Source organism: Centrocercus urophasianus, unplaced genomic scaffold (genome assembly GCF_019232065.1).
Source record: "Centrocercus urophasianus isolate 14NV4802_14NV808 unplaced genomic scaffold, USGS_Curo_1.0 seq_31, whole genome shotgun sequence".
NCBI classification, from domain to species: domain Eukaryota; kingdom Metazoa; phylum Chordata; class Aves; order Galliformes; family Phasianidae; genus Centrocercus; species Centrocercus urophasianus.
Window position 1 is genome coordinate 5,461,399 of NW_024884878.1, and position 14,062 is coordinate 5,475,460.

Consider the following 14,062-nt stretch of genomic DNA (forward strand, 5'->3'; position numbering starts at 1 on the left):
GGCCATCAACATTCTTCCACGTCTTTTCAACACACTCAGTTACTTCAGGTGCTCAGCACAAACGCAGTATGAAAAGAATGGATGAAATATGATTTTATTGATTTACATGATCTATAGGCTACACCCCACAGAAATTATCGAGTAAGTGGACATAATGACTCTACAACTGTACATAATCATCTGCCATGCCCTTGTTACAGACTTTTTTTTAACATGTGAATAAATGAGGCATACAACTCCACCTCACCAAAGGCACTACGAAGAGACAGTGCTAAAAGTAACAGTGCAAATAAGTTGTAATAATTTGTCATCTCTATACAGAAATATTTCCACTCAAATGAATCCACAAGACTAGTGGTCACTTCAGGTTAATTTGCCTTTGTTCAATCATACTTTTACAAAATGAAATGTAGATTTTTTTTTTCTCAGAAATTTTTTGAAATAAATGGGGCAACTTTGACTAAGTGAGTTCTGTATCAGTCATAAATTTCCTCCAAAATAAGGACACACCATGTTCCTCTCTTGTTATCCTTTTGGTTTTCCTTCACAAGTCTTTTATATTAATCAGTAACACAGATAATCACTAAATTAGTTCAGCTACATTAAGAAAATAGCTTTTTTAAAAAGAGCACACACAGATAAACACACACAAAAAAATTAACAGAAAAAAAAAAAAAGAAATATCTTCTCATTATTCCTTTGGATGTCCAGCTATCAATAATCTTAAAATATCCCAAGTTGAATGTATTCTATAACAAGATGTATTTGGACACTCAGACTTAATGAAGTCTGGTGGATCTAATCCCTTTATGAATTTATCTAATTTGTTTTAGAATTTATGCATACCTCTCACCTCCACAGAGTTTTGGAGTATTTAGTTTCATAATAGGATTTTATTGAGTCAAAAGCACTCTCACTTCACTGGCCGCCCCTACCTTATGTTGTGAAGGACTTAATACCGAGGTGTTCTTATTCCACCATTATGTAGCCTTCTGTGAAATTCCCCTTCAGTCTTAAGCATCAGGGGATGAAATTTCCTATCACAACCAGCCTTCTCATCTAGAGAAGCCATTAATGCCTTGTTTCCTACCACACAGTTTTAAGATGCAGAAGAAAATTTACCCTCTATTAGAACACTCTGTTCAAAATAATGAAATATTGGAGGCAAGAGTAAAGAAAGAAAGAATACTCACTATGACTGTCACAATGAAGCCAGTGCAGACTAAACATACGGGTAAGGCAATTGCTATCCTAGTATAAGCAGACAGAGGGCATTCTCCACAATCTGCTGGACAAACAGAGCAGCTTTCCTCTTCCTCGCAAAAGCCATCTCCACAAACTGATTAGAAACAGAAATGAGAATTAGGTTATTTTAAGGTAGTTTTATTAATCAACAAGGTTGAATTAAGATTTAAACATGTGTTCTTAGGCTGGAAAACCTCAGAGTACCTGAAAAAATACATCCAAAGAATTCAGAGATGGTATCACCCAAGAAGCTGAAATAATTGTGTTCGTTTTTTCTTTTTTTTTTTTTTTAAGTGATGTAGGTTCTGCTTGATCAGATGAAACTGTTAATGATGTGAGAGCCTTTGACTTTTTTTGTGTCTTAACTCATCGTCCATCTGTTGTTTTTTTGTTTTTTTTGTTCTTCTTTCCTGAGGCAAGAAGTTTCTCCGTGCGCACATTATCTTTTGTGTTCTTTGTACTTAATCCAACCCTTGGCATCTCTAGAAGTATATGATCCCAGGTACTTCAGAGTGAAAGCCTGCAATCCATGCTTCAAGGATTTATTTTTCTCCAAGGTCTTAAGAAAATTATCAAATGTGATTTAAAACAAAAGCCCTAGAGGACAAAACTCTGTCTGTGTCTTGAGTTCTGTTTCAATTTTACCTCTGTGCCTAAACTAATAAAGTTCCGCACTTCAGCCTCCTGAGACAAGCGAAGGATATTATCCTGTCACTATGTGATACATTTAAAAAAAAATCCTCAGCAAAACAAAATCCATTGCTTCCATCCACTTTGGAATTGCTTCGGTTCTGCTTTTTTCGTGACACTGAGAAATATATTCTCAGACTTTCAGAAGAGTAGCTAACAAGAATACTGTGATGTTTGCTTAAGCCAGTATTTTTCTTCAAGCTGCATGTTTAATTTATCAAATAAGTTTTTCTTTTTAGATTTCATTTTGCTAATATAATTTTATTACTATTTCTGCTTTCCTGCATATAGCTAAACTAACGTGCACAGAAATGTGATGACTTTGGAAGCAAAAGGATTTTAAAGTGAACAATGGTTACAGGAAGGGTTTCTACCCTTACAGTAGAGTTAGGTCTAGTTTGCATTCCTTCAGATGAAGAATGTGCAGATCCTCACAATGTCATGACTGGAAGAGTATTTTCAAGGTATTTTCAGCTGATGCTGTTGGTCTCGGTTTGAGTTTACCTGTTTCAATGATAGAGAGGGGTAGCTGTTGCTCTTGGTATCCATGCATGAATGTTAAAAGCACTGAGATCTGCAGTCAATGTGCAGTTCCCTCACATCTTCACTCTGTATCATACCTACTGCAGGAAGGACTGTGGTTTTCGCTTCCAGAGCAACCTGCATTCTTCCAACTCTGATGTGTGCGATGAGAGAAGTCACACCCACATGAACCAAAACAACCTGCCAAACAAGTGAACAAAGCTGCCAGGATCAAAACTTCACTTGCATATAATAAGTCATTTTAATAAGGATCATACAGTTGTGAAGTTCTCAAAAAGAAGGTATGCATTTTTCAGTATCAGCAAGGAAAGGAGTGCTTGTCTGGTAAGATAAGCAGCAACAAGAAACACAAGCCTCTTGGGATTCCTTTCACTGGTATGTTTTCTTTCAGCCAGGAATGTCTTTCAGCCTGTACATCCATCACATTTGTTTTCCCGTTCTGTTTGGAAGAAAATTCACAAAGATTTTGCTAACCTGTAACACAGTCCAGTCACTAATGCAGTATTTTCTTAGTGTAGACTTTAAACAGACAGATTAGGCTGTATTCTTCCTTCTCATCCCCATTTTTTTTCAACTAACTGCATAGGAGTAGCAGTATAAAAAACTTGTGTTTCCAATCAAGTCAGCTGGGAATTGATGATACTCAGCCTGAAGTACCACCTCCATACATAATCCTGACATAAGTACATGAGTCAGGAAACACTGGAACCTATTAGGAAGTAAGTTCTGAGAACAGCAAAGCATTTGTTGTATTCAAAAAATAAATTTTACCTTGGCAGTCCAGTTTCTTTGGCTCATTTTGCCAGCTGTCGACAAAGTGTGAGTAAATATCTGGCCATCATCAGGAATCCATGGACCACATATTCCTCCTCTACCCTTTATCAGAGAGATTGGTTATGTCACTAACAATGACCATAAAAATCCTAGGTCTCCCTCTTTTACCTTTTTAGAGTTATTTATATTCTTCTCAAGAAATAACCAAATCTGTTAAAATGAATAAACTCAAATAATAATCATACACTGAGTTAAAATATCTGACAAATCTCATTACTGTTGAAATACATGAACCAAAATCTGGTCATACATTTAGCTGCAGTAAGTTTATGAATATACTTTTTCAGTTTTTGCTGTACAAGAACAAGAAACAGAATTGTATCCCACATCTTACATTTTTCTAAAGGAGTTTTATTGCAACTTTTAATATTGCAGTTTATTTTCTTTAGAAAGGAAAAGATCTTTTATGAGTCAATGCCAGTTTGCAGAGCATATCTCACTAAAACTGTCAAAAAGTAGAGAGAGATAATGATACCTGCAATGACAATTCACTCTCTTTCTCTACTGACTGTAAAGAAAGGGTGAATATGAGTCAAGTAATCTTTAAGAGTTGAAACTGGTTCCATCAAGCATAATGAGCAATTCTGAATATTACCTTGTACAAAAACACAGGTATTTGCTTTGCAGCCTCAAATATAGTACAAAACTTTCTGAAATTGACTGACATCCCCACAGCTGCTTCAGTGAACTACTGATTTGGTCTAAATGTGATCACAGAAATAACATCAAATATTTGATCACTGCAATGACTGTCTTATCCATTATCACAAGCAGAACACAGTAACTCATACTATCATACTAACCATAAAAGCCAAAGGACAGGAGTGAATATTGGCATGGTGGACACAGCAGTTCTCGCCATTTGCATCTTTCCAGCTGGCAGGGCACTCATGCTCCTCACAAAATTCCTTTGCAGCACTAGCATTGCTAGACAACGAGAAAAGAGTGATAATTTTATATTAATTCATTCTCCCTCAAAAATTGTAAAATGAACAGAAAACCTTTCACAGAAAAATTACCAGCATAAATATATGCAGTGATAGAAATATTGTTACATCATTTCTTTCTCCTTTGTTCTACTTCTGGTTGAAGCAATCCTATAGCAAAGAGTGCTTTCAACTGGATCACCATCTATATTAAACAATAGGGAGTTCTGTCAGATAAAATAGCTTAGACAGCTACCAACCTCCATTCATGTCTCCTCACTGTCTGCACAACCATATGGGACTACTTGGCACTGCTACATCTGGCTCAGAAGAATTACCATTACTACACTTTTGCTACCAAAAATCTGTGTCCCTGGCTACCTTCATTCTTAGTACTGTCAATTTTGTATGTCCATCTACGCATGTGGTTACTATCTGACTTTGGTATTTTCTTCACAACCCAAACATACAAGGATAGTTAGCACATTGGACAACAATATCAGATAAAATTCCCGAAACCAAAAGCTTAGATCAAAAAGGGGACTATATGAATAGGTTGTTCTTCAAAACAGCCACAGAATCAAAGAACAGCTTAGGGTGGAGTGGACTTCAAAAGATCATCAGATCCAAACTCTCATGAGCAAAGGGAGTCTCTGTGAGATTATCTAGCACCCTGTCCAGTCACAACTTAAAAACTTCCAGTGATGTTGACTCAACCACAGTGACCCCGCAGAGACAGTTCTGGTTACTAACTGTTCTCACTATAAAAAAAAAAAATCTTTCGTGAATCAAGATGAAACCTCTGCCAATGCAGAGGTTGAAACCTCTGCCAGTGCAACTTTTTTCCCATTGTTCCTTCTACCTGTGGCTGCTTGTGAAGTGGCCCCCATCCTTTTAGTAGCCACACTTGAAATACTATAATGTGGTCCTCCATAAGCCTTCACTTATGGAGGTTGAAAAATTTTAATTCCTTCATCTTCTCCTCACAGGACAGGTACTTCAGCACTTGGATCATCTTTGTGGCCCTTCTTAGGATCCTGTAGAGTCTGTCTGCAGCTTTTTTGAATTATGGGGACCAGAACTGGACACAGTACTCCATGTACAATTTGACAAATACTGAGAAAAACTGGCCAGTAGAGAGTAGGCTTAAAAGAGAAGACAATATTATATGAAATGAACATTAGGTAGAACTTTTGACAGTTCACCACTGGAGGACGGATGTAGTTCTCTGGAAATGTATCACACTTTTTTCCATCTGTTTGCTAAGTTACACTTTCAGAAAAACAACTACTTCTCTGAAATTGATTATCACCCTAATAAACATATTTTACTTTAAAATAACATAATTTTTTAGAATCACAGAATCGTTATGGAAAAGACCACTAAGATCACTAAGTCCAAGCATCAGCCCATCCCCACCAGGCCCACAAAGCTATTCAGAGCAGCATCCATGTGTTTCTTGAACACCTCCAGGAATGGTGGGTGACTTCATCATCTCCCTGAGCAGCCTACTCCAATGCATCATCACTCTTTCTCAGAAGAAATTTCTCCAAATATGGTTGACTTGGGAGATATAGCCAGAAGTAGTTATATGGTTTAGTCTGAAAGTTACACATGGTATTTCTCTAAATTGAAAGGAATGCCAGCACTCCAGGAAATATCTATATACAGGCTGCTCTGAAAGTAATACCTCCTATTAATTTCCATGGAAACTACAACAAATGCGAAGAGCACAATGACACCATTTGATAGAGCAAATTCTCAGCTACAAAATCTATTTTTCAACAGAGTCACCATCATTAGCTATGCTTTTTTTTTTTTTTTTTTAGCAATAAATAAAAGGCTGCAAGTGTGGTTGTAGCATTCTGCACTAGTGGAGGTGACCACTGTCACTGCTGCCACTGTTGAAATGCACCACCCACCTACCCCTCACACTCACTGCTCGGTCTCCATAAATGTTCAGCATGTATCAATGAATGTCAATGAGTACAATATTTTTTGCATAGAGGATTTCAGTGAAACACTTTTTTCTTCATCTGTACTTCCATGTCAGATGCTGTTTTGTCAGACTGCCTCTCTGCTGCTATCTGTCACATGTAACAAAATGTAATGGAATATCGGTGGTTCAGCCTTTACTGCCATACAGCCAACATCTGCCTCTTGTGTGGTGGACTGACATAATAAAAAAAGGAGGCATTAGTTTCAGAGCAGCAAGATCAAGTAGCCAGAACCTAGCAGATTTAAAAAAGAAGACTGTATTGTAAGAAATAATGCAAAAACGGGCAATAAGGTTGACATAGGTCATATTAAGGACCAGATTTACAAAGGTACAGACATACCCGATATCTGAAATAAGCAAATCTGTCAATCACTAAGACACCTAAATAAATAAAATATTAAAATATTAAAATATAAAAAACATAAAGCTCAAGGTAAAAGTTAAAAGAAAGAAAAAAACCCCAAAACCTTAAGATAATTACTCCTTAATGCTTTTAGGTCTTTGTAAATGCTTTTTAGAACTTACTATGCATTCAGTACTGCTTTCTGAAGTTCATCAGAACCTTACCCAATCCTTCTGAAGCACATACAATGACTTACCATCTACAGTCATATTTGAGTCAGGCATTCTGAGAGACAACTGAGATAGGCCTTAGATACTGAGGTACAAGTTGATGCCTCTGTAAAATCACAGCATAAATGCTTCCCTTTTTAATATTTACAGCCTGTCTCTTTGTGCAAGATATGTGTAAATATTCAAAAAGCAAAATTTTATAAACTTCTTACTTATATAAGGGAGTGGGTCACTTTGGAAAGACCAGAAAAACAGATTAATTCCACAAAGTGAAATGTTTTTTGGTCAAGTTCTTGGAAATATCACAAGCCAGAAATCTCAGATAATTTGATGAAAAACTATTACACAGATCATCAAAATACAGCAACTTTTTTTTTTTTTTTTTTTTTTTTGCCATTGCAAATGGATTATAAGTAACATTTCAATTGTAAATAAAACCACTTACCACAAAAACTCTTACAGTCTGAACTTTGTAAAGCAAAAACTCACACTGACAAAGAAAGCATGTGAGGTTTTTCCATAAGCATCTCTTCTAGTAGTCAAATAAAGCACAGAGAGTGGGAAACTAGGGCTGCCATCTCTTTCACAACCCTTTTCTTATGTGGTTGGAGCATGCTGTGTACAGCTCAAGATGTATCAGTTCACAACATATTAGTCTTTTATTGACACAAAGTTATACAAAAGCTGTAGGTAGCCTACATTGTCCATAGTTTGTGAGGTGACATATAAGGCTACGAGGTGATATTCCAGGCTGGATGTGGCTCTGGGCAGACTGGTCTAGTGCTTGGCAGCCCTGCACACAGCAGTGCAGTTGAAACTAGATGATCACTGTGGTCCTTTCCAACCCAAGTCATTCTATGATTCTATGATATAAACTTCTGGACAGATTTCAACGCTACAGCAATCAAAATAAGCTCTTCAGTGGGTTCTGGAGATTCAATCCCTATGTCATTTATGTTGTGCACTTTGAACGCTTTTATTATTAAAACTGATACAAATTACAGTGAGTTTGAGAGTCACACTAGAATTTCAGTTGTAAATTCCTTGTGTAGAGATCAGAAGTAACACTCAGAGTTGTACTGAGACTGTAATATATATGCAGGATGACAAGCATTGTCACTAACATGCAGGTGAGTGTGTCATGATGTGATAGCCAAGCTATTCCAGAGGGGCTAATGATAGTGCAAATGCTTCTGCAAGAGAACTAAAGAGATGCAAGAAATTAGTAAGGAGCAAAAGATCACGTGTTCTAACTGTGTTACAAAAAACGTGTGTACGTACAAAATCACCATATACTCGTGAAAACATATGATAGGAGGTCATACCTGTGAGAAAGGACTCCATTTTGTACTGCATATTGATAAAAGCCATCTGAAGCAAAGACTGCATAGGTCACATTGAAGAATTCCCCACTTATTGCAGTTTCTGGAGGCTTTTGAACCCACGCCATCTCCAGACCTAGAAACAATAAAATCTTCAGCCTTTTCTACTTGACAGTTGTACAAAAATGTGAAATTTCTTCTGTAGTAGGGAACATAGTGTAGTGAAACAGAAGTATGATTTTCAATTATTCTTCCTATTGCTTTTTACAAGCCCCAGATATTCATCCATCTTAGTGGCTGCATAGGTAAATGCAAATGCACATTTAGATAACAATTCTGACATTCACCTTCTCTAAGCAATTGGAGAAACAGGACAGAAAATCTGATCATCTTACCTATAGTAAATTTATTCCCAGTATAATGGAGTGCTACACTTGATTTCCTCTTACATCAGGTAATAAACATTGTTTGCAATTCTTGGCTGCTTTCACTGAGGCCTACCTCCTGGAAGAACAGACAACTCTAATACCCATGAAATACAGTCAGAACAGTTAGCCTCACAAAATATAAATTATATGTGCTAGGTAAACACTTTAAAAAGTATTATCTTCTTATAAAACCATTTGACAGCTAGAGCAGAGGACAGTGGGAGTACTGCTACTCAGACATTTGTCTTTTTCAATTTCTATACCCTTATAATTTACCCAAATAATTTATCCCACTCATTTCCCTCATTCTCAAGAGACCTTATTACCAACTTTAAACCTAGAAATGAAGTGAGATTATTCTCAAACACTACTATCAAAATCTTTCCATTCTTTTCACCAATCTTTTCCCCTGCTGTTAGATGAAGGTTTTAATTTCTGACATGTCAAATTACTAACATTATGCAGACACATAGACCTCAATCTGTGAGGAAATTTAAAATCCTTTCCCAGAGGATGGGTGAACCTGCTGTTCAGTTGCTGTTCAGTTATAGACTCAGGTATTACTCCAGAGCTGTTTTTGTAAGTGTATTATACACTTGCACTGTTAGTGAAATAAATCACTATTTTTCCCCTTAAACACAAATCCCTTTCAGAAGTAGCAAATTGTAAACTAACCTAAAGATATCACCTCTCCCTTAAAAAGTAAACACTCATTTAGGAGCAGCCTTATGAGAGAAACTACAAAACAAAGATTTACATAAAATGCTAATGTGATTTGCATTAAAAGGAATGAAAGCTAAGCTTCAGGAAAAGTGAGAGAGAACGAAGGTAGAAGGTCAGCAAAAAATTCATAAAAACTCTTATTTCAGTGATAGATACTTCCACATACAAATGATTTGAAGATCTTGCATTACAAGTTAAATTCACAGAAATACAGTAGATGCCTATTACTTTGCATTTAGCAATGCACCAAAGATGAGAAGGAAGAATCGTAGAGAAAGGCAGAATAAAGACTGGAGTTTGTTCTAAAACCATTTGTGAAGGGTTTATGTAAATAAAGCTGCCTACTCATATTGGTTTCCTTTGTCCTAAGTTCACACTGATTTATTAGTAAGAACATTTTTCAAACTAGTCTTTTTTTTTTTTTTCTGGTAAATAGTAGTTTCAATGTTAAAGCAATAGTAAATTCTTACAGCTTGACAACTTACTTGACAATTATCTAGACAGTCTTTCAATTTCTTTGTTCAATCCAAACTTTTCACAAAATGTTTCACTACATTTTTTTTTACTACATTTTGTGTAGCATGGAATTCAGAGCATCACCCAGCAGTTTATTTCCTGGAGTATTTTTACCAGTATTACAGTTTCACAGGTGCACTTGTTTTTCTCTAAAAAAGCCTACCAAGAAAGAAAGAATCGTCTCCAGTCCAATCTTTTCTAACATAAACAAAAGGGTTCCACTTTGTTTTCCCATCTCAATCAATTCAGAAGACTTAAAAAAAAAAGAAACTTGTTGTTGCCATATCATCATGTAAACTCAGTTTTCAAACTGGAGTAAGTGGTTAAAGATCTCAGATTTTAAGTGAAACACAATTTTCAGCAAGGAGAGAAAAGCATGAAATGTAGAAATGGTATTTTTACTTCCTGGCTAGAGGGTTTAAGTAATTCACTTTTTAAATGATGCCACAGAATTCCAGGAATAGAATTTGCAACAGTACTCAGCTGACTACCTGATTTGTTTGGATTATGTTGCGTTCGGTTTTCTAATGAGAAATGTTTCCGATTCTTATTTTAGGAGAAGGGGCTCAGCTGTTGCGATTACTTTTTCTTTTAGAATCAATAAATACTGAGCAAATAATTGCTCAGAAGTATCTTTTGACTGTTTTCTTTCACCTTTTTCTCAAGAAAGAATGTCATCACCGACTCTGATGCCTGCCACCATATGAAGCATTTGTTATGAGTTAGGTATCAGTCTGAGCACTTCAATTTTAGGTCTTCAGCCATTCCCTGAAGTGATATTCCTTCAGCAGCTTTAGAACTCACCTCCACAGTCCATCATGTTATATTCATCTGGTTTTTCCAGGGGCCAACAGTCATAGTCTTTGTTGTCTAAATCATGCCATCCTTCCACTAATATCACCTGCCAGATAAAGACCTTTTAAAACACTGTATAGAAATGGGAAGGATACTTTCAATCTGCAGTTTGCCTTTCTATCTGAAGCAACAATAGAAACAATACCTGGCAATTTTATTTTGTCTCTTCAAGTTCTGGAGACAAAAATGATATTTCCTAGGGATCAGTATATTATTTTGATCTACCCAGTAATTAGTCGTAAGACAATTAGGTGAATTAACTAAAACTTCTCTTCCAGAAGCTTTCCTCTGCAAAAAATAGGCAGTTCTAGGAGCATATGCAGAGATGTATTATTTAAAGACATTTTTTCTTTGTGTTTAAAATGACATACTCCTGCTCCAAACTATCTTTTTTTCAATCTTTTACACATAAATTATTTCAATGACTATTTTTCATTAAAGCTTCAATAACAAATCATATATATAATACATATAATTTCACAAATGTTATAATAGGCAATTACAGAAAAGGTTACATATGCCTATTACATGCATAATACAGCATTATAATAGCATACAGAGTGAATTTGAATGGTTACAAAACATGTAATATACCTATATATATATAAGTTATACACTGCAAATGCATTTATACTAATCAAGTAACAGAATATACACTGTAGGCCATAGATGAAAAGAATATATTGTGATAATACATTTTGGTCTTAATCTACAGTTAGTAAAGCATATTAAGTTCTATTCATATAATCTGTTTCTTTCTGTACGTATTATTGGAGAATAATCATCTACTGGTTTATGCAATTACTTATCCCATTATTCCAGGAGTAAGATTTATATAATTGATTTTTACAATGCAGCCTGCCCTCATTCTTGTTTTTTATGTTACTAAAAGAGGATTCAACAATTACCTGAAATTAATAGCCATCTCCCTGCAATAAGCCATCTACAGTTCCTTTCAGACCACACAAATATGTGATGGTGAAAGGATCTACATAGCTTACCTACCAATAAACTGAGGAGGCTTCGTAGCCTGAAGGCAAGTGTTTTGGTAGCTCTCATGCTCACTAGTGTGCATCCAGCTCATCAAGTGATGAGGCTGCTTCTGACACTGCTGTTGCTGCTGAATTAGATGCCCCTGTCTAAGAAGGGGGGTTGCTAGGCAAGCTGATTCTGACAACTTCAGCTGCTGCAGATGTTCTGCCTCCCCCTTCACTCTTCTACCCTATTCTACTTCTTTTTGGTGCCAGTTAGAAACACTCTGCCACACCTCTGCCAGACCTCTCTGAAAAACCAGTACTCTCTTAGGGGAAGCCCCACCTTCAGACTGGTGTCATTTCTGCTCCTGTTCAGCTCAAAGCCGTAAGAGCAATGGGAGGATTTTACTGCAGTGCCTGCTTGAGTTTGGATAGCATCTGACCTTTAGATGGTATCAGACAGATGATGAATTAATAATGTGGAAACAATCACAGAGACAAGTTGGGCCTGGGTGAGGAGAGGTGTACAAACTTCAAGACAAGACAGGGCCAGCTAGAAGTTAACTATGTGATCTCCCTATGTTCCTTCCAATCTGAAGTATTTTAGATCCCACAACTCCAATTACTCAATCCTGGAAGCACAGGACAACTTCAGTCTATGATATGCTACACCCAGCCATATTGAAAAGATGCTTCTAGGGCTCCTCTTATTTTCTGAAGTCACTGTTAACACAGGATGTCAGTAGTGATTTGGCTCTTCTAAGTAACTTGTCTGGAATTTTGGCTCTCAACCCAAAACGACTTCAAGAATCTTAGTCAACATGCTTGACTTCACAATCTATTGAATTTAAAGTTACTCTGATGCAATATATGCCCTGTTCATCTTGAAAGTGGTTTTAGGTCAATTAAAAAATACTTAGCTCCCTGTACTTTGCTGTGAGCATTTCACACAAGTCATAGGTTTAAATATATGGAAGCATTTACAGATTGTTTCAACTTGGCTATATTGTAGAAAGAAAGGAGAAATAAAAATGCCATTTTGGGCTAGAATTAACTGCTCAGAAGAGCTCTACATATATTAACACTAGGAGAGGTTTTCTTAGTGATTTGTTTCAGGATGTTTTGTGCTTAATGAGGAATTTGCTGGCAGGAAAGCTAACGATTACAGATTGCTAGATCCTACAGCAGCCAACAGATTAATAGACTGATCTTATTTTATTTAATAGGGCTGTCAAATATTCAGACAACATTAGTATCATGATTCAAGGCCTGCTAGAATAATACCTTAGCTTTGTAGCTACTTGTCTGCCACAAAGTTCAGAAGTCCTGGAAGGTGGCCATGTACAACAAGCTGGCCCAGGAATCTGAATTAAAGATGGATGGAAATCAGTGGTGAATATCTGATTTAACAACCTACCTGAGCAATACATTAGTCATGTATTTATACAACTTTGTATACAAAGGAAGTCAGAAAGAGATTTCAGTGAAGTGAGATGGTCATCTGAAGCTTAATAATCTTCCCATTTGCTTCTATTTCACTTAGCAAATTACCTGCATATTAATTTCTCAGTACTGCATTATGCTATGAGTTATATTTCAGACACAGTCTGACGAAAATATAGATTATTCCATCTACTGCCACTTGATTGGCTCACTGTGCTCAATAATAGAACTCCTTGGATCCCTCTCTTCAAAGGAGAAGTAAATGAAATAAAAGTAATTTCTACTCCTTCAAATAAAGTTTATCTAAAACTTATTTTTACATATTTATTTTTGTTGGTTATGCTCAGATGGTCATTTAAGAAACATGGTTTCCATTTCATTCTTTAACTTACTTACAATTTCTAATATTGTAAAAATGAAGGAGAATACTTCTTTAACTTAAACATACATATACTGCATTTGTAGAAAATAACAGTGGTTAAAGTATTGATGAATAAAACTTCTTAAATATATACTTTGAAATATTTTAGAAAAGTAATTTCAAGCAATATACTGAAAAAAATAAAAATCCTACCATGAAACTTCCACAGCCCATCTTTGAAGATATTTATTCTGGAATTCAAGCTTTCTAGGTAGTTCCTGTCTTGGTAACAATCTAGTGTTAAAATAGAGATGCTTAAACTATTCTGTGTCTAATTTGATCCAATTTTATAGAATGACAATTATTTGCAACATAAAACACTCTCAAAAAATCATTACTAAGCCCTCATATGTAACTTAAAAATAATGGAATGCCAGTGATCTCTTTTGTCACAAATGCATTTTCTTCTTTTTTTTTTTTAATATTACATACTACTATGCAGTGTATGTTATTATCCAGATTTTATCAGAGCATTTTATACATACACAGGAAAAGACAGATTTAGAAAATGACAAAAACAAACAAACAAACAAAAAACTTTATAAACATTTGGATGGACTACAAAATATT

The 14,062-nt window shown here is 35.8% G+C and overlaps 1 protein-coding gene across 1 annotated transcript in view; it reads right to left on the reverse strand.

Moving 5' to 3' along the window:
- Positions 1 to 11,713, reverse strand: part of LOC122165971 (atrial natriuretic peptide receptor 1-like) — a 33,697-nt gene extending 21,984 nt beyond the window's left edge. The window contains 7 exon segments of the mRNA XM_042829389.1: positions 1,194 to 1,339; positions 2,556 to 2,658; positions 3,250 to 3,354; positions 4,116 to 4,239; positions 8,136 to 8,268; positions 10,604 to 10,700; positions 11,660 to 11,713. Of these exon segments, the coding sequence (XP_042685323.1) occupies positions 1,194 to 1,339; positions 2,556 to 2,658; positions 3,250 to 3,354; positions 4,116 to 4,239; positions 8,136 to 8,268; positions 10,604 to 10,700; positions 11,660 to 11,713 (762 nt within the window).
- Between the last annotated feature and the right edge of the window lie 2,349 nt (positions 11,714 to 14,062).